Here is a 22,441-nt window from a genome sequence, read left to right as displayed (position 1 = left end):
CTTGTTAATGGATATCCAACCACATAAAGAGCTAAACTCTAAAGAACCCATGTATGCTGGCTTGTCAAGAAGTTAATGTTACTACCTTTTTATGTATTCAAACTTTTCCTCTCTCCTTGATCCTTTCCATCGAAAAGTAAACACATTCAAAGCTTTCCCATCTTAAAATGAAAAACAAACTCGCTGGACCCACACTTCCACCCTGGACTTGAGCCTTTCTAGAACTACTGTTGCCCGTGTGTTTCCTCAGTGTTCCATAGCCTACATCATTCTGGTTTCTCCATGCAAATGGTTCTAAATTACGTCACCAAATGATGTCCACAATGAAACCCATAAAATATTTCAGTATTCATCCCGCTGAACCTGTCACTGATCTGGCACAGTCCCCTTCCTACATTCTCGCCCTGGCCTCCGTGGCACTATCCTTTCCAATTGTTTTTCTCAGCAAGATTATCCTCTTCTTTGCCTCTGAGGTCTCCCGAGGGCTATCTTATCAGTATCATGGCCTCACTCTGACTCTATTTAACATCACCTGTGGAGAAAAATCTGAACTTTTCCATGCGATTGTCTCCCAAGTGCGCAAGCTGAACCCACATTCCCCTCCCACCAAGCTGGCTGGCCTCCAGTGATCTGAGTCAGTCAGTTTTCCGCCATCTGACTGTTTCTCATAAATCTCTTCTTAAGAAAACTCAACCAGATTTAGTTTCAAATATTCCCTCCATGAGAATATCAGTTAGCATACTTGGGTTTAACTCCTCCCAAGTTCCAACTATATATTCCCAAATGCTCTTGAATTGTGTATCATCATTTGAAATCGAACAGTTCTAAAACTCAACTCATGGTCATCCTTAAACTACACTGAGCTATTCATGATTTCCTCATTTCTTTTCCCTTTTCCAACTAATTGAACTAGAAAATTAATGACAGTCCTGACTCAGATGCAGGTCTGACGGCTGTTCAGTTCTACTCAGTTTTAACCCAGCCCTTAATCCTGAAACCCTAAAGAAAACCTCTGCTTCTCAGTTATCACATTCAGTCCAACTCACAGGGTAGAAAACAAAGTTTGCTCTAGAGAAGCCTGGCTACTGTATCCCCTAGTGCTGTTTCACGTACACACACACACACACACACAAACACCACCTAAAATTCTCATCATCAAAGAAAGAATTAAAACCATGGTGTACGAATAGGGTCACAAGATCTGTTCAATCCTTTCCATTTAGCCTATTATTCTGAAGCTGGGTTTCTAAATGGTCTGTTCACCCTGCCACCCCACACCCCAGAGCTTCCTGGCCAATCTATCTCTATCTTCATTGTTTTATTTCCTCCCCACCCATCTCCTGAGTGAATGCTAAACTAATTTAGATCATTAGAACAGTGGCCTAAGCAACTTGTCTACAAAACCAAAAAGCCAAAGGTGAAGGAAGTAAAATCCATACATACCTGATGGCTTCTCTTCTTTAACCTGGCTTGTAAAACTGTAAGCTATTTCAAATGAAGCTATCTGAGGCCTCTCTGTTCCAAATGTTAAATTATACATATTTCAGAACCTTATAAAATCTTTTCTTTGATCATTAAAAGGATGGGTAAGAGAATAATTTACTATAGAACATCACTTATATAGTTAACCTATTTGCCTAAAATCTACAGTGTATTCAAGTATCTAGAAATATCATTTATTAAAAAAAAGAAAAACTCACATTTTATAAGCACTTTGGATAGATAATTGTTTCAATTTTTTTAAAAAAAAGCTGATTAAATATCTCAAGTAAATAAAAAGAATGATTTCTACTTTGAGATCAACTTTGATCATGTCTTCTTTCCTCACGTACCCATCTACTGTATGACTCTTGTTCCATTTAGTTTGTTGGTTGAGCAGTGAAATTTACTAAAAGCCTGTTTTCCAATGGACTGGCAAATACTGCCTCAGAAAGCAGAGTTCTAAACCTTTCTCCCACACAACCATTTTGACATGGAATGGAAGGCACTGTGCCTGAGAAAACAGAACAAAACAAAACATCATCCAAGCAAACTAAGTATTTTGAGGAAAGCAGAAACCTATCTTGCCAAAGTCAGAGGAGGTGTGTTTCTGGAAGCTCAAATTATAACACTATAGTCCTCTCATAAAATCCTATTATCCTTCCACTAAAATACTTGTATTTCTACAATTACAGGCAAACCTGACGTTTTATGGGGGAAAATGAATGTAAGATTTTATAGTATTATGTAACTAAGAATGAACAATTCAATTTGAATTTTACTTTTTTCCCCCTTGTTTTTAGGATTTGGCAACATGTTGTTGACTGAAAATCACAAGGAATAATGAAGAAACAATGGGGGTAAGAGGCAGAAGTTCTGAGTTCCAGTCCTACCCCAGTAGAATTTTTGTCTCCGACCTCTGATATTTGCACTCTTATCTTTCCACACTCTCTCCCTCGAGGATTTCAGCCTTTCTGAGGTTTCAACAACAATGTCTATGGAATGTTAAAGAACAAGTACCTGTGTTCTCAGGTTTATACTCCTTACTTGCTTCAACACTTATTACAAGCCAGACTCTAGACTGTGCTGGAAATAAAAAGAATGAGACAGAGTCTTGGCCTTCAGTGAAATTACATTTTAGTGCAGGCAGGAAGACAAACTTCAGTATCATTGGGTATGTGGAAGGTGCTATGGGGACACAAAAGAGGGGCAATTAGCTCAAAACTGGGCATCAGGAGATGATGCCTAAGTTGAGTTCTGAAAAAAAATGTACACAGGTGAAAAAGGCAAGGAAAATTACGAGAGCATTCCACGTTGAGGGGAGACAAGAAGGAAGGGCAGTTACTTGTACCCTTTAACCACATGTACAGGGACCTCTAACCAACGGAGTAAAGGCATGCTTTGAAACACATGGACTTGTGCCAACGTTTGCAGATGGTGAGGAGGGTAGGGGAAATGATGAGGTCAAGGAAAGATATTTTTACCATTTCACCAGCAATTCTCAAGAAAGGCGGGGCAGGACATATCTGATCACCTCCTGAGCTTTTCACACTTTCATGCTCAGTAGTGCCACATCCACTTTGAAGGCTGTGTGCCCCACCTGCTCCTACTCACGCTAAGGTGCCCTGTCCCTCTGGTATACCGTGAAAAACTGCCACACTACAAATACAAGGGGAAATACATGGAAAAGGGGGAGGAAGAAGAATCTAAAATGATAGGCCAGAGAGGAAGGAAACCAAGAAAATAGTTTGAAGAAAAGGAAGCAGAGAGAACCAGTAACATTGGAAGACGGGGCTCAAGTCCATCCATAGTCCCAAAAGCTTCCTAGAGGTTGGTAGCATCCCAGCTCAACAAGTCCAGAGTAACTCATCATGTCAGGTATGGCAATAATTTATTTCTAACATACTAAAAGTTGTGAAGGCACTATGCGTGCAGGTGCTTAATAGATAGCAATATTGAACAGGTAAGAAGGCATCTGGTTTGAATAACTGCAACCATGGAATTTCTGCATTGTGGAGAGAAATTTTTTTTCAAAGAAATGTATACTGGATATAAAATGGTGTCCTTCAAAGAGACTGCTTTAAAGCTTCAGAGGAACAGGACATCCCAGGGGTCCTGTGGACTTTCCCTTTGTCACATTTCCACTCTCATGGCTAATTTAGCTTCTATCACAGTAAACTGTTTATGATTACCTGAACAAACCACATTAATTCCTAACAGCCTTGAATGTCTCTCTCATCTATCTATGGAGCATCCACCCAGGCATTGCATTCTTCAGGAAGTTAACATTAACACTTGTGAGCTCCTTAATGATGACAACAGTGATACTTATCAGATGCTTCATCTGGGCCAGACTGCCGTTCTAACTCACATGAATTTGGCATCAACTCAACTCCTCTTTACGACAATTCTATGAGGTAGGTACTAATAATAGCCCCATTTACACTTAAGACACTGAGGTACAAAGCCTACCCCAGGACACATCACAGGTCAGTGGTAAAGCCAATAGTTGAACATAAGCCGACTAGTTTCAGAGTCTGTGGTCTAATCCCTAGGCCACACAGCCTGTGTGTGATTAAAAATGGGACAGATCCTAGGTACTGCTATATACACAAGGCTCTTGGCTGTCTTGTTCAATTTAAGTTCAATGAGCTTTGGGGTTGGAGAAGTATATAAGATGGCATATTAACCCGAAAGGTATAAAGTCTATTCTAAAAACACCTTTGCTGAAACTTAATTTTCACACAAATATATAGCTGTAACTATCATTCCTAGGATAAGAAAAGTGTCTTAGAGTCTAATGAAAACCCTTGGCAATTTGAATATTGCATGATGCTAAATTATCCTATAATTATTTGAGAGGTCAAGAATCTTAAACATTTAGTCTTAAAACTCTCCACATGGGTGATGCAATCAGAAAATTTAAGGATGTATGAAAATATTTTTACACAAAACAAGTAGAAATCTACGTATTTAATAAACTTTAAATAAAAGGTACAGTATTTTCCAACACGGGTATTTTTTTTCCTCTATTGCAAAAAAGGAAATTTTTTTTTTTTTTTTTTTTTTTTTAAATTTTTTTTTCAACGTTTATTTATTTTTGGACAGAGAGAGACAGAGTATGAACGGGGGAGGGGCAGAGAGAGAGGGAGACACAGAATCGGAAGCAGGCTCCAGGCTCCGAGCCATCAGCCCAGAGCCTGACGCGGGGCTCGAACTCACGGACCGCGAGATCGTGACCTGGCTGAAGTCGGACGCTTAACCGACTGCGCCACCCAGGCGCCCCAAAAAAGGAAATTTTTAAAATAACATTTTTTTATGAATATGAGCACCTATTTTATTTTGCAGTACTGGTTTCAAGGAAGAGTAGGATAAAAGTGTGTGGAATAAAACACTGTATCACTTATTAACTGGTGGGAAACTCTAATTTATAATGGTGCCCAGCACTAAAGCTTCATAAAAAAATTTGAGTCACCTCAGTCCAACCTCTTCGGCACTTTAGTCTGGCAGGAAAGGGAAACAAGCCTAGGGCAAAAGTGTGAGAATTGTTTTTATAGTTTTAGTAGGAAAAGCTTCAAGAAGGCAAATGTATACTAAGATCCTTGCCTCATCCACAGATAACACCATCAACATCAGATGCGATGCGGGAATGACCAGTAACTACCTTTCTCATAAAGACTTTCAGTAAGGCGAAGTATCAGTGGTTAGGGGCATAGATTGTGGAGCCAGAAGGTCTGGGGTTTCATCTTATTTCTACCACCTGTCAATTGACTTCAGTGGGTTCACCTGACCCATCTCTGCCTCAGTTGGCTCATTTATAATAAGACAATTACATAGAGCTGATTAACTTAAAGTGCTGTTGGGAGGGTACAGTGAAATCATGCTAGCCTAGTTTAAAAGAGAATGAACAATACACATTACTACTTGAGCTCAGTCCATAGATAACCTACAGTTGCATCTTACAAGATGTTGCCCACACACTGACTCAATTACGGGGCTGGGTAAGTCCTAAGCTCTGTGTGAGCAAGGGGGCCGACATCTTTTTTTTTTTTTAATATATTTTTATTCAAAAACTTTTTAATGTTTAATTTTGAGACAGAGATGGCAGAGAGAGAGGGAGACACAGAATCTGAAACAGGCTCCAGGCTCTGAGCTGTTAGCACAGATCCTGATGCGGGGCTTGAACTCACAAACCATGAGATCACGACCTTAGCTGAAGCTAGACAACTGAACCACCCCGGCACCCCAAGGGGGCCCACACCTTAAGGGTTTTTCAAAATTTGGTCTGCAAAGAGGCCCTTACTTTTTTTAATGAAGCAAAATAGTTTCATATTTAATTCCATCTTCTGAACCAGAAAAAACACCCCCCTGTCAATATTATTTATGTGTAACACAAAAATAACCACAGGCACCGTTTGTCTAGAAATCACACTGTCAAACTGTGGTTAGCTGTCTGAGCTGAATTGAGTGAATATTATTTTGCTATTCATTTGTTCCTGTTACTGTAGGAGGAACAGGCATAGACAATAAAGACTTAAGAAAATGTAACAAAAAGAAAGTGAGAAAACAATTAAATCTCTCATTTTTAAAAAAATACTTTGTATCCACTTTTATCAGTGTCCTAAATCAAGCCTGTTCAAGACCTACTGTTGTGACATACCTCCTGAAATCCAGATGCTCTCCCTGTTCATCAGAACCATTCCTGCCATTGCCCGGGCCTACTCAGCAAGTATTAAATTTCTGCTCAACCAGGAATCACATTCTGCAGAGCAAGAAACCTGCGCTGAAGTGAAGCAGTTTTGCTGTGGGGATGGCATCACAGAATCCTGAACTCAACCTAACTTGGAAGATTCCTACTCCAAACCATTTCATAGAAAAAGCAGCCCCCTGAGAAATGCAAGTCGCCCAGCTAGCTGGTGGCCAGCACTTTGTCATTTCATTTGCCATCTACCAGGTCTGTACTTTTTGTTTCCCTACAACTACATTGCCAGAGAATAAACTGAACTTCAAAACTGAAAATCAGGAGTCAACTTTAAACAGCATCAAAAAGCATGAGGATGCCCAAGCTGGAGAACACAAGAAACTGGGACATGTTCATCTAGATTTGAGCAATCACAACAACATACAATCAGCTAAATCCTATACCCTTACAGCAACGTTCTGGATAGGATGACATACAATATATTTAGACATCTTCATTTGTGTTTCACATTCCTCATTCCCCAATCCAACCTGGAAAAGATGTGGTGATACAGAGGAGGATGACAAGGGACTTCCCTCATCCTTATCTCCCTCATACACTCACAGGCCTGGGAGAGAAAGGGGGAGAACACAACTCTATTTCATTTCAACACTATCGATTTTCCTCTTCCTTCCTATGTTACTTAGGAAGCTGCATTCTTCCATTAGAAATAACTTCAGACACAGAATTAAAAATAAACAAGGACAATCTAAAAGTTCCATAAGCTATTTCAGGTTGGATTGATACAATTGAGGTAGGACTGATACACCATTCTTTACAGTAAGTAAATATCAAATGGAAAAGAAGAGGTTAAGGCGGTAATAAGTAAATTCAAATGTATAAAACAAGTAGATTTCAATTATTTCACCCAATCACCGGGAAGCAAAGATACTCTAAAGAAAATTGCATTGCCTTCCCAACTCCTTGGAGAGCCAGTTTAGTTAACAGCCTACCTCTGCTTCCGAGATGACCATACAGCTTGCATGTCAAACTCATTTTAAAGTGTCAATCATGTCCCTTTCAATCTAATTAGTTTGGAAAGTAGTGTCACTGACCTGGAACTATGCAGACCACTTATTATCATATCATTTGATCAACCTAACACTTTACCTCAGTTGAGTCTAGGACACCTGTAGCCAAAATGTAATATCCTTTCTCCCGCTCCTTACTGGTAACTCTCAATACAATTTCCTATTTACAACTCAATTTATCTCTATGAATAAGCATGGCCAACTTCACAGAGGCATCCACAGAATTTGCCTTATTTAAAATTTCATGGTAATTAAAATTGAAAGGTAAGGGGAATTAGAAAAAAAGAATCACATATAGATCTGAACCAGAGGAGGAAATATATACCTGTATCTGTATCTAAAATGCAGATGTGAGATTTTTGATCCCCAAGAACTGCTAAAAGGAGAGGAAAGAGGAAGAATAGAACAACCTGGATAGGCTGGGCGAAATCTGGGACCTTACACATGGTAGGGAGGCTATTCTTCTCTAACAAAACATAATACAGCAAGCCATTTTTATGAAAGGAGTCTGTGGGCTGTAAACCCATCATCGGATGGGTTTGTGTTCTAATAAAAGCTTTCTCACGTTCATAGTATTTAACCTGACTTGAACCTGGCCAAGGACAGGATGAAGCACATTGAAGACCTAATCAGTAATTCCCCAGAGGTCAAAGAACACCCATGTACCTCGGGAGGAGAGGCCACAACCAGACCAAAGTGAATGGGCAATGAGGTGGGCCTGGAGGGGTAACAACACCGGGGGCTGGAAGATGCTCCTCAGTGAAGCAACAGATCACCGGGCCCATCCCTGGTGAGAGGATGGAAATTACCTAATCCTTTCCTCATTTTACTTGTGCGTATTTAAGGACTGATTTGCAAGACAAAAATACAAGCAAGTCATTTCTGAACCACAGGACATCATAATGAATCAGGGACAGAGAGAACACATGCACACACCACCAGAATGCTGCATTCGTATGTTCAGATGTGGTATTAAAAAAAATAGGTATATGAGTTCTATTTAAAGTCCTGACTGTTCACTCTAGAAGACAATAATCTAAAGCAGGATGTCAGTTGCTAACACTTCCTTTCCAAGCCTGTGTTTCCCTAGGCAGATGTTGCGTTTTACCAAAACTCCTGTTTGAAAGGTAAGCAAGATTCTTCATTCATGTTTGCTTGATCAAGTAGTTATTGGTGAATATGATTTTACATCCGGTCAAATAAAATAAGCATGTATCTCAAACGTACCTTCAGGTGAAGAGCCTGTCTTTTGGGAAAAGACAGCATTAACTTTACTCTTCTTACTGATATCACTGTTGACGGACAAGCTGGACTGAATTTTTCTATGCATTTTGTTAGAAACAGGTGCTGAAAGTCTTCGATTATCCGCAGATACGTTTTTGGCCCCGTGGTGGTGAATTCCATTTCCGTTGCTGAGACTAGTGGGGCCATTCTTTATCTTGCCGCCTTCCTCCTCACTTGGCTCCTGTAGGGACGCTTGAAGCTGAGGCAGGCGCTGAGGTTGGGCTAAAGAACAGGAAAAGTTTTTCCAGTTAAAAAAATATTTGAAAATCATCAAAATATATGCAGTAACAGACTTTTTCTTTTTCCCCTGGGTTTCACCCGTGGTACTAAAAAATGGAAGGTGGAGAAAAAGGAAATATTAATTAACATGGACACAGAGAAAACAATTAGTACAAAAGGCAAAGTGGGAACAGGGTCATCAGAAGTGACTTGACACAAGGAATAGGAAAATAGCAGGAAAGACTTTTGTTTTTTTAAGAAAATTTAAGTTGGAAATCTGAAAAAGTTATTCCACACCCAATCAACAGCAAATGTTTGTCTTCTATGTACTAGGCTCCTCTTTAGGGTGCTGGAAACAGCAATATTATCTCAATATCTCTGTAATGGGCTAATTGTCTTTTGAGATAGAAGGGAAAGAACAATGAATTCAAGTGTCAAAGCTGGATAATAGAGAAGGAAATATAGTTGTTTTTCTTTTCAATTTCATTTCATTTTTTTAAAGGTTATTTATTTAAGTAATCTCTTCACCCAATGTGGCACTTGAACTCAGGACCCGAGATCAAGAATCACATGCTTTTCCAACTGAGCCAGCCAGGCACCCCTTCAATTTTATTTTAAATCCTGGAGAAGAAAACCTTTTCTATATGTATCCTTCAATTTGATATAAAAATAAACCATTTATGAAAAGTTAGGAATAGAAGACACTTTCCTTAATCTGATAAAACACATCTGCCAGAGTTAAATGTCAGCACTATAGAAACACTCCCATTTAGGTCAAGACCAAGAAAAGGCAGCCCAGCTTCACCCCTCTTATTCGACATTACACTAGAGGTCCTGGCAAAAACAATAAATATGAAAAAGAAGTAACAGGTCTGAAAAAAAATGTTTTTGAGACGTATACCTAATTTGAATGTTCTAGGGGAAACTTAGGAGACTATAAATCTTGAAACACAAAGAATTTAACAAGGTATATACGAGATCAACCATATTAAAATTAAAAAAAAGTTCCTCTAGGCCAACAGAAACCAAATAGCAAATATACAAGAAAAAATGAACTCTTCACAATATCATAAACAAAACACAAACAAGCAAACTAACAAACAAAAAACAAAGCCAAGAAAAACACTGTTAAGAATTAAGCTAGGACAAAATGGGCAGAGATTTTCTGGCAAAAATTATAAAAATACTGAAGGACATTAAAGAATATACTACTAACTGTAGAGCATATAAATGTTAATTCTCCCCAATTTATTTATTTAGTGTAATTCCCATAAAACAACAGGTTTGTTGAGGGAACTTGACAAGCTGATTCAAGAATTTATGAGGAAGAGTAATCAACAATCACTAAAGAAATTTTCAGAAAGAAAACGAGGGTTGCAGCATTTGACTTACTACATATATAGTCTTATCAAAAAACCAACAGGAGCTAAAGCAGTGAGCTGATGGTTCAGACACAGACACATAAACCAGGGGATAAGCAGAGAGAGTTCCCAATAAAAATGTGTGCACACATTTAAGGGCATGTATTCCTTAACCAAATAAATTATGGGTGTATTAAATGCCTACCTATGAAAAGCAAAACCTTTCAGATTGAAAAAATATAAGACTATTTTAACATCATGACACTAAGGAGGGACAAACTAATTGGTTGTTTGGACAATGAATCATAAAAAAAAGCAGGATGACTATTCATCATTGGTGTTGCCTGGCATGTCTGAACACCCTCATGGATTTTTGGTAAATTCCTCTATTCCATTCCTAGACTCCTGTGCAGCTAAAGGGCAGGCATGTGACCTAAGTTCTACTAAGCACAAGTATGACTTACATGCAGAACGGCCAATGCAAGAAGGCAGCCACCTCCACCAGAGAGGTGGAAACCCTCAACACAGACCATGTAGAAAGCGTTTATTGGTCTCGGCAGTGGGGTGCAGTGTCTGATGTCCACTTCCTATCAGACCAATGAACCGATAGTCTAGCAGTGGGGTTTTCAACAAAGAAGCCCCATTGAATAGATGGGAATGATCTGTGGCTGTGTAACTCTTGGGAGGGCCTGTATGCTAATACATTTATTTTCTATTTAAATTAGCCAAAATGGAATCTAGTGTTTGTAGCTAAAGAGCCCTAACTCCCCCCACCCCCAGTGTTATTTTACATTGGTTCCATAATGAAATTATTAAAATCAACATTCACCTTGATTGAGTAGCCCCTAAGCAAAGCTATCCATCATCGCACTTCAGCAAAAACCACCAACAAAAACAATTTGTTCCCAAAATGTTACTATTTTATAATTTCCTGCAATTTCAAATCTAAAAGTGCTGTTTTAATTAATCTTTTCCATTTATGAATATGAGCAGTTATGAAATGTATATTACATCTGAATACTAAGAACTCTTCAATTGAGAAAAGTATTGCATGCAAAGCAGTCACAATTATATGTGGCATTGACCATGTCTGATTATCTGTGTTCTGGGGATTAGCTAAGACTTGGTATATATTTTTGACAAAGACAGTTTGCATTTGAGTAAATCTCTAGCACACATCGTTTACCTCCGTTCCTGTTCACATATCCTCTGTCTCTTGAAGAAAAACCTCTTAACATATCAAAACATGCTAACTCATGAATGTGCATATTTTAAGAAAAAAGACATTCTTTTTTTTTTTACTTAACAAAAGCATGTTTTCGTACAAAATCTGTTAACATTAATACCTGATTTATTAAACTAACCTATGAGTTCCCTTAAAGTTTTTCAGTTCTTCAGTGATAAAGGAAAATGACTGTCTAAAAAGTAAAGTAATGGTGGTAAAATGTATCAAAATATTTTGTTTTTCTCCTTACTCTTGATGAAAAAAACCTTACTTCTCTGTTTAGCAGCCATATATGCCCTTCTGTTAAGAAATATCGACAAGGCATCTGCAAAGGTAGATCTATTTCTTATGAGTGTGCAATCATTTGATCTAGAGATTAATCTGCGGCTCCTGTAACTTGTATCAACTAGAAGGACACCCTAATGACTGCTATTGAACACACATAGTTATGCATATGTATTTAAAGGGATGCCAGAGAAGATAGTCAAACGTAATGTGGTGTTCTTTTCAGAGCACTTACCAGTAATTTCACCAAATAAATGGAATGTTTGGGCCACGTTTTCTCTGAAAAGAATATTTCAAAAGCAATCCGAGAGCTTGGTTAAATTGAAATATCCAATTGACCAATATTAAGGAGACTTCTTATCAACCAAAAATATCCTGTCACAGTCCATAATCCAAGATAAATTTAAAACTACTATGTAGTAGTTAAAACATTCCAATAAGTAAATTTTTTTAAAAAAAGGTGGTAAAAGACAACTATGTCTTGCCACCAAATTCTCAAACTGACAGATCTGACCTTTTTCTGCTATCAAAATTGACTATTTGCAAATTACCAGATATGGCTCAAGTGGTATTCAAACATATCCTTAATGATTTATCTACATTTCAATCTTCAAAATGATATCTATTTCTGTTGCCAGATAAATCAAAGTACATTCATTTTTGTTTCACTGTCCTCTAATTATTTTAACTATAGTTTGTATTATGGTCAGGTAACCAAATATTATCTCTTTATGCCAGTTTGGTTTTTTTTAATAGTAATAGTTTTTTTTTTATTAAAATAATTTCTTAGTTTTAGGATTTGGGCAGATACATACAGTATGTAAGTCAAATTAAAAATGGATAAACCCTAGGTATATTAGCTATATTAACATTTATTTTAAGTTCACTGCTAATTTTTCATGGGTGTGACTTGAATCTTAGAGTCAAATTCTAAGCAAAACCAAGTCAGAAACAGGATTTTATTCTCAAAGAACAAAAACATCTGACTGATTAAACCCTAACTACTTGGCTTTAAATAGATTTCTTTTCCTTATTGTGTAAAAGTTGTGTATGGCTTTAAAAAAAAAAAACACAGTAATATGGGAACGACACAATGCTTCTTAAAACACAAGTGATGCCTAGGGACCCTCACTCTCCCTTTAATGATCCACTGCTCTCATTCAGCTGTCTTTCTTTTTTCAAATCTTTACATATGTGACAGCTCTCAAAAGTAGACCATAGACCATCTGGCATTTTCCGAGGTGTAACTTGTGCAAATTCAGCTCTATTGGGAGCGCACTGCTATCTTCTGCCTGCGTTATAAAGGGACAATAGAATGTAGAACTTATGAGTTGTTTTGAATTATTCATTTTTTTGCCTGTATATTCAAGAAATTTTACAAACTCTGCATTTTGTACTACATAATCACATGCGTTAAAGGTACAAAGAAACTTTTTGACACCTCTTTTCTACAGAAAGCTGGCATTTTGTTTGATATGTGAACATTCAGCATCTGTTATATCATTCTAAACAGGATGGGTGCTTCTACAAAAGACCCCATTTTAAACTTACTCTATATGAGCAAAAAAATGTATTCTTGACATTCAGTAACTAATGCAATACACATCAAAATTTCAAATACCAGTTATATGAACATTCAGCATCTTCAAACCTGGATAGCATTGGTCACCCGCTTTACCATATGTGTAAAGAATTTTTTTTTTTTTACCAGTGCTCACACAATGCCGCATGATTGTAATTTTAATATCCGTGATGAATAGTTACAAATGTCTTAAGAAATACTGTGCTTTCTAGGTTCAAATGTTTTCAATCAGGGAGGAAACCAATAGAATTAAATCTAGTGATTTTCAATAAGAATAATAAATATGGGAGTAATGAGTCAATAGCATGGACTTCTTTTGATAATTTTTTTTAACTGGGTGATATTGCAGCAAGTAATAACTACACTTGCAACTGTAGCTGCCTGAGCGGCAATATAAAGCAACATTTTGTTATAGCATATAATCTATTAGCATGTGCAAGACCTCTTCAGTCACTGGTCTCTTGCACAAATCAGATTTAATAAAATTACTAAAGAATTCTCATACCACTTGCCCACTTTAAATGGTGGTTGTATGCATATGAAAAAAAGTTAAATGCTTAGAATTTAAAATTGTAACAAAATTATCAAAATAGAATATTGTTAGGGGGTGACTTGGTATAAACTGAATTTACTCTTCCCAGAGACAGGTGACAAAGCTTTTCTGGATGCCCAATATTATGTAACTCCATGGTCACTAAGAGACAGAGACAAACATGCACATGTGCACACATACTAAAATAGTAGAGATTATATATAAATAAAGTGGTGTTTTATTGTATATACATGTAATACACGTCAATACCCAATAGCTTAAAAAATCTCTTCGAGATGCACTAATGTGAAAAAATTATCTTTGTTATAATGTAAGATTTAGGCTAAAATCAACTAAAATAAAAGTTAAAATAATGGCTAACTCTGTTCCTCAGCTTGATACAAGCCTTTCTCCGTGTACCCTAGATAGACCCAGCATCTTAGCCCTTACACAGTCTGAAAGCTCCTGGCATTTTCTACCTGTTTCCTTAGTTCTCTGCGCCCCCTCCCCACCCAAGGTCTTTCTGAAAATTTTGACCTATCTCTTGAGCCTCTGAACTTTTTCATCACGTGTTATGTTTTCCATCTTCATTTTATTTAATGTATATGTTAACATAGTGAAATATATTTTGCAATTGTGTCCTTTTTGGAACATTGATCGGTTTGAGAAGCCCAATCAAATTCTCTCCACGCAATTTGAAGTGTACAAGATGGAAGAGACTCTCTTATGATGAAAGCATTTTTAACAGTAATTCATCACTTATCAGTGGTAGGGGTTGCAAATACTTCCCAAACAAAAGGATAAAACTTGACAAGTTGTTTGGAGAATCAATCATTAAGAAAGTCCTTAACCATAATGAAGAAGAGCTCAAAGGAGGGAGGACTGCTAGCTTTTCCTCAATTCCATGCTCCCCATTGTCCCGGGTTCTTGGCTAACCCATTTCCCAGTCTTCCTTGCAGTTCAGTTCAGCCATGTATCCATGTTCACTCTGAAAGAATGAGAGCAGAAATTATTTCCGCCACTTCCAGGCCTGGGCCTAAGCCCTGGGTGTGTCCTCTATACTTTTCTTTCTTGCACTAGCCAGCAACCCAGCTTTGACCACAGCAGTGGGAAATATCTTAGGCATTTTGGAGAAAACAAACAGAAGGAATCTGCATGGCAGCAGGGAGAAGAGCCTCTCACTGACCTAGTATGCTCATCTTATACTGTTCCATAAGAAATAAACTTCTGGGGCGCCTGGGTGGTGCAGTCGGTTAAGCGTCTGACTTCAGCCAGGTCACGATCTCGCGGTCCGTGAGTTCGAGCCCCGCGTCGGGCTCTGGGCTGACAGCTCAGAGCCTGGAGCCTGTTTCTGATTCTGTGTCTCCCTCTCTCTCTGCCCATCCCCCGTTCATGCTTTGTCTCTCTCTGTCCCAAAAATAAATAAATAAACGTTGAAAAAAAATTTAAAAAAAAAGAAATAAACTTTTATTCAGTCATGGGATTAATGCTGGGACTCGCTGTTATAAACAATGTTACCAAACATTACAGCTTCTATCAAATCCTATTAACAACGACACAAATTCTAAATACATATATATGAACTGCCCCAAGCCCAAATGACTTAAAAGATACCACATTTCACTAGAAAGAAACAGTACATTAGTAGCAGTAGAAAGACCACTGTCAAACCCACAGCCTGGGGTTTGTCTTAGAAGACAGTAGCTGAGCTAGCTTTACCATGCAGAAGCCAGTTATTACTGAGGGATAGTCGTGCATCATGCAGTTCTGCAGGAAAAGTCTCCCAGCATTACTCTGCTGCTCAAAGACAATTTTTAGCCTCACCATGGCTGGTAGGAAATCCAGTAGAGTGACCACCATCCTATTTGGTCAGGACTAAGGGAGGTGCTGGGATGCAGAACTCTTAGTTTTTAAAATAAGACAGGTGAACCGGGACAAATTGGTCACCTTTACATCAGGAGCAATTTGTACACAATTGCTACCGTTTTCCTCAAATGAGACACTGGCTTTAGCAGATGGTGGGAAGATAGGTTTTCAGTGAGACTCACGAGGGGTTGAATTCTAGAGTCGGTATTTCCCCAGTTCTGTAAGCTTGAGAAAGGTACTTCATCTCCCTGGGCATGAGGCCCTTCACTAGCAAAATGAGATAAAGTGACAGGTCCTCATGGGTATGGACACTTTATTAGCACTTTCCAGATTCGTACCACAGTTACTCTCTTCCCTTACTCTTCCCTACATAATTTTCCTATCATTTCTTTCTGATTTACTATTAGGCTTTTTTTTTAAATTCTGTTACTAGGGGTTTTTCCCCTATAAATCAATGCAAGACCTTTTTATGAAATAACAGGTTTCAAAAAAAATACACAGTATCTTTCATTGTTCAGAAAGAATGACTTGATTGAAAAATATATTAAAAAATAAGGAAAATCATTGGCATTTTAAGATTTACATGTTTTACTGAAAAGTCCCCAGCAGTAAGCCAATGAACAAACAATTTTTATTGTATTCCCTCCAAGTGTAGCTTTTCTTGAATGCCTGTTTCCATCCCCAGATGAATGACAAATTTGGCCTTACTTTATGCCAGCTCTTACACATCATGGATTCTAGCTAACTTATGTGGATAGCATGAGCCCACCACTCGTACATTTGAGAAGAGTATATTTTTCAGTTTAAGGTAGCAATTTTCATTATGGATTGTTACCTACAAGCTTTATTTATGTACTAACAGATCACACGGTCTTCTGATATAATCCCATAGTGAAGATGGGGTCGTTCTGCTACGGTAGGTATCCCTATGTTTTCAGGTATTTCCACCATTTGATTCAACTGATAGAATATCCTCTACTTATAATTATTTGCAACTATAGGATACATATCTAAAAAAAAAGTGCCTATCTACTTGCATTTAAAATATATATATATATATATGTGTGTGTATATATATATATATATATACATATATATATATATATATACACACACATATATATATATTGCCTAAGCAGCCTTTTCTTGTAGGAGAGAAAACATACTAATAAAAAGGCAACACAAAGTCACACTCTTCCAGAAACCTATTTTACATCCTAAAATTTTATTGTTTTTTGTTTTTAAGTTATAAAAGGCACTTCTTTGCTTTAATAAAAAAAACAATTATTGGGCAAGCAGAAGTTTGAAAAATCCTATAATTGTGTTACGTCTTAACAAATAGAATCTCTCCTTGGAATTCTGAAAACAGTAGGAAGACAAGCATCAGAGAACAACTATTCATACTTCAACCTTCAGACCATAAGTTAAATATTTCTTGGACCTTGCTGGTGTTTCACCATAGGTTTAAAGAAAAAGATTTTTTTAAAAAAATATTAATACCATGTTTATAAGTAATCATTTTAAAAGCATCTGATTATTGAGGCACCTGGGTGGCTCAGTCGGTTGAGCATCCAGCTTCACCTCAGGTCATGATTCATGGTTTGGGAGTTCAAGCCCTATGTGGGGCTCTGTGCTGACATCTCAGAGCCTGGAACCTGCTTGGGATTCTGTGTCTCTCTTTCTCTGCCCTTCCCCAGCTTATACTCAGACTCTGTCTCTGTTCTGTCTCTCTCAAAAATAAACATTAAAAAAATAAAAATTAATAAAAGCACCTGATTATCTATCACAATGGAATAGGACACATTCACATATCTTTAACATATCAGAAATACCTTATTTAACCACATGCAGCATCTACAAACTTCAAACAACATACACTGCAGTAAAATTAGTGTTGGTAACAACTAAGGTAAGTATACACTGAAAACCCCACATATCTGACACTCCAGAACCCATCTTGAGGTTTTATATACTAATTACAGATTTCAAGGACCACAAAGCATGTGAGAACACCTCCCATTAAGAAGCATGCAGCACTCTTAGGCTTCAACTAAAGATACACATTGACACACTTGGGTAGATGCAGAATTGCTTTCTTTTTTTTAAAGAAATTTTTTTTTCAACGTTTATTTATTTTTGGGACAGAGAATGAACGGGGAAGGGGCAGAGAGAGAGGGAGACACAGGATGGGAAACAGGCTCCAGGCTCTGAGCCATCAGCCCAGAGCCCTACGCGTGGCTCGAACTCACAGACCGCGAGATCGTGACCTGGCTGAAGTCGGACGCTTAACCGACTGCGCCACCCAGGCGCCCCCAGAATTGCTTTCTGAAATAGGTCCTGGATCACCCCTGCCTTCAAGTGACTTTAGCCCTCCTCCATGGGATGAGGGCTCTCCAGTAACGCAAGGATACAAGTCAAAAAAACCTTGAAACCAAGAACTCTGATCCAGTATAAAAAACTGCATCAAGAGTAGGCTATTAAAGTGTGAAACTAGTTAAGTAAAGCCAAGAATGGGGAAGACGAGAATCAATACATCCTACCCTAGAAAATCAGTAGTCACTGTGAACCAGTAGCAAAGTAGTGCATTGGAGTGAGTAGCCATCAGTTCTTAGAACAGAAATCATGTGCATACTGAGGCTGGAGCTTCGGAGTACTCTGCAGAAAACTCACAAATTGGTATATTGGACTTCTTATGGCCTTCAGTAGCTGCTGCAATAAAACAACAAACTCCGTTCTAACTGGCCATGGTAACAGCCACCTGGAGAAAGCAGGCAGCTTCATTCAAGGGAGCTCCTTTTACCTTCAAGCAACACAAACAAAGCCAGCAACACACATATAAATTTGCTATTGTGGGAAATCCAAACAGGTGCTCCCCTCTGCACAAATTTCAAAAGCCTTCCTTGCCTGATTGCATACCTGAATGAGTAGACGAAGAATAGGTTTTGGCCTCTACTTGCCTTGGTGCAATTCACAGACATACAACCCTAAGCAAGAGCCTTAGTAGCCAGTGAGGAGGGACCACTAGAGTTCAGAGAGTCATACATGGTAACTGGATTTCAGCAACCAAATTATGTATTCAGTCAAAATTGAGTGTGCTGATCTCAAGAAAGGCTTGAGACTCCCAGCTCCAGTGCCTCCCGCACTCACTGCCTCTCAGTAGTTCACATAACTCATTCACGAGGGATACAGCCTGAGGAAGGAGCGACCACGGGGTCAAGCCTCACCAACCACAGAAAGAGCTAGTGACGGCAAGCCAGTATGCAGAGACAGGAGGAGATCAGAGCTCAAAAACACAGATGGCAGGTCAAGGGACCAGAGTCAAAGATTATTCAACCAACTTTTGATGCCAGTTACCAGAAAATGAAGTCTTACCCCATCACCTCCCCCAAAAGGATATTGATAAACAAATAACAAAGATGTTAAAGAAATTACATTGCTAGAAAAATCTCTAGCTTAGAAAATAAAGGCTTGTGACAGTTCCACCAAAAGGCAATCCCTGAATCTAAGTCCTTGTTAACAAGAAGAGAACTGCTAAAATCCCTAACAAAGGAATCCTCCTAGAAGCCCTTCCTTGAGGAAAGGGCCATGAGGGACACCCAACAAGGGAAATCTTCTTAGCAGATGATCCTGGAGTAAGCACATCTACTGCCTACAGAACCCAGGCCAAGGTCAAGGGAAACATTCAATAAAGAGATGCTTCTGTACTATCCCTCACCAGACTGACACGGACATTCCCCAGATCAGTACTGTACTTGAGAGTTTACACTACAGCTGCCCTGTACTTCCTTTACCATCATACAGTTAGATTTGTTTTCAAACATAAGTCGCAAGATCATGAGGAGCTAAATCCAAACTTGATTTGAGATCACATTTCTGAACCATGTCAAAGGAGGAATAAATATCACCCAGAGGTGTGCAGAACAATGACCGTATGACGCTAGCTCTAGATGCATCATCTGAATGTGACTTTGATTCATCTCTCTTTAGGGACAGGTGGAGTACACATGTGTTTGTTGAAAGGATAATTGGATCTCATTAAGAATATTCTGAATCCATATGCACGGAAACAAAAAGTATCTGTATGTAGACACACACATAAATATGTGCTGGTCAAGCAAAGACTGGACCATAACCGACACCTAATCTTGATCCGTCCAACATCACCCACTTTCTTCTGGTGCCAGTATGGCTATTAATGAGAGCAGGACCTCAATTTACTGACAAGAACCCTTCAAAAAATAAAGTACTTTTAGTTACACACATTTTGTATACAGAGCTTAACACTGGGCATTTGCTGACTTGCCTTTGATTATACAGCAAGTGCCTTAAAGACAAGGTTCCGTCTTCTTAGAGTTCCATCAACCTTATCAGGCACATACCTGCTGACAAAGAGCCATGTACAGTGTTCAGCACCCAGTGGACACCCAGTGAAAATTAACTGATGATGATGAATTATACTAGCTTTTAAGCTGTCACTTGATCCCAGTATGTAACAACCTTCCTGAATAAATCAAGCAACAGTTTGGTATTCAATACCATTATAAACTTCATCCTTCACCTTCACGAGTCTAGGGAATTGCTGTAAAAGCATAATATAAGGATGGTGGAGCTATAGCAAGGATTCAAGAAATTCTCCGTTATAACAAGGGAATTAAAGATTCAGTTACAGATATCATACAATGTGTAGGGAAATGCATCAAAAATACTAGTTAAGTGACCTTCCTGAAAACAGCATTAAAAAGTCAGTACCAAATTATATATCTGAAAGTTTTCTCCCTGCCCTTTAATAACAGTAAATCCAACTTAATGTACAAGTAAAACTCGTATCTCTTTGAGGTTGGAACAGCAGAATTGCAAGTGAAGTTCCAGTTAGAAGACAGGGAATCAGGTAGAGGAAACGATGCACTGCTAACTGAACATTTAAAAAGAAATTTATTTCTGGTAGCTTATACAAGGTAAATCAGAAAAAAAGTAAATTCCACTGTTATTCCCCAGAGCTTTAATATAGGTCATAACCCTCAAAGTTCACTGGTGAGTATTTGTTATTGGGATAGCTTTCCACTCTTCAATAAATTCCTTGAAGATAGGGTCCGAGACAAGGAAACCTCTGTGCTTTCATTTTAAGAACAGTTCTCATTACAGGTGATGCTCTCTCTGATCTAATTTAAAGATTTAGGAATCCAAAGTTCTCAGAATTGACTCTAAGACTGGAATGGCCCTAACGATCATGTCCAACTCCTAGGGGATATCCTGGAGAGCTTCCTCCATAAGGAAGTAATAAACTAGCTGCTTATCCCATGTAACTGAAAACAATTTTCAAAAAAAAACAGTGAAGTTTTCCAAACCTGTGGAGGCAGATTCACACATACGAATTTTAAATTCTTTTTTACACGTGAGCAACAGATCACAGGTTAAACATAATAGAAAGGTTTCAATATGGAAAGGACTAGGTAAAAAATAACACTATTTCCTCATTCTCAACTTGTCTTCTCCTAAGATGAAATTTCGCCCCCGCTTCCCACCCCGTTACAGGGCTACTTCAAATTTTTGGAGCCGGATTTGAGGAATGTGAATTTTAGATTCTTGTCTTCACCAATGTATCAAGACTATTTTAACTTCTATGGGAATGAAATGTTACCCCAACATGAGCACAGAGGAACAAACTCATTAACCACATTTAAAGATTAACAAGATCGAGACCATTTCTTCCTTGGATTTTACCATTAAAATCCACTAAATCCTTCAGGGTACCTTTGGCGACAAACTAACTTAAATATATTATAAAATACTTGGCAAGTACATACTACAGTGCCAGCCACTGTTCCAGGCAGAAGAGATTTCACAAAATTTACAAATGCCTTGCCCTCACAAAGCTAAGAGATATTTATTATCTTGCATAACAAGAAATCTGAAGACAGGGTGGCTCTAATTAATACTAATTTCACAGGTTCTGTATTTTCACTGCCATCCTCGGCATGCCAACTTTCCCATCCGACTCTTCTCCTCAGAGTTACAAGACTCTCTGAAACAGCTCCAAACATCACATCTCGAGATGATGACAGCCCTTGAAAGAAGAAGTGCTCTTTCTTACCATCTCTTTAAGAATATATTTAAAAAAACCCCTTCCTTCCAGGAGATGTCCCTCAGGTTTCATTGGTGGACACTGGGCCACAAACTAAAAGTAAAGCTCCCTTCTTCTCTCCCTGCATCTGTTTAAAGGTCTGCCCTTTCCACCAGACTGTAGATACGCTCCTCCATAGCAAGAGACATATCATTCAGTCAGTCACTCAATGAGCATTTACTAAATGCTACATTCAAGCGCCCAGCGCTTCTGAAGATGTGTTACAGTACCTCAAATAGTGGTCACTTAGAAAATGAATGAAGGAATGACAGACAATAATATTCATTTCACAGATCCCAATTTCAATCCATTAAAATAAAACCTTAAGTATGCATTTCTTACCTAGAAAAGTAAACAAGGAAAACAAGCATGTTTGCCTTTCCCCATACCTCTCTGATATAATTTGAGTTCTACTTAACCCAGATAACAACCCTAACACCCTGTAACAGCCCACACACACTGTGTTATTTACAAGGCCAGTTATGAGCTATCATTCAAATGAAATGGGAAAATGAGAATGTCAAATTTATTCATCACCATAGACCTCATATTAATTTTGTTAACATTCCGAAGAATGTTGCTCCGTCTTCCAGCAGTAGATAAAAACCCACAAACAGTAAAAAACAACGATAGATCTTAGCACCTGAAGATTAAGAGTGGGTGAAGTGCCAATGATATACAGAATTCTGTTTTCTTTATGTGTCCAAATACTTAT

The 22,441-nt window shown here is 38.3% G+C and overlaps 1 protein-coding gene across 1 annotated transcript in view; it reads right to left on the bottom strand.

Moving 5' to 3' along the window:
* MDFIC (MyoD family inhibitor domain containing) overlaps positions 1–22,441 on the bottom strand; it is an 88,142-nt gene that overhangs the window by 26,064 nt on the left and 39,637 nt on the right. Inside the window, exon 4 of the mRNA XM_043589309.1 lies at positions 8,479–8,757. Within this exon, the coding sequence (XP_043445244.1) occupies positions 8,479–8,757 (279 nt within the window). The remainder of the gene's footprint in view (positions 1–8,478; positions 8,758–22,441) is intronic.

The sequence above is a fragment of the Prionailurus bengalensis genome, chromosome A2, assembly GCF_016509475.1.
Source record: "Prionailurus bengalensis isolate Pbe53 chromosome A2, Fcat_Pben_1.1_paternal_pri, whole genome shotgun sequence".
NCBI lineage: Eukaryota > Metazoa > Chordata > Mammalia > Carnivora > Felidae > Prionailurus > Prionailurus bengalensis.
The sequence above is the reverse complement of the archived record's forward strand: the minus strand, read 5'-3'. Positions and strand labels throughout refer to the sequence as shown.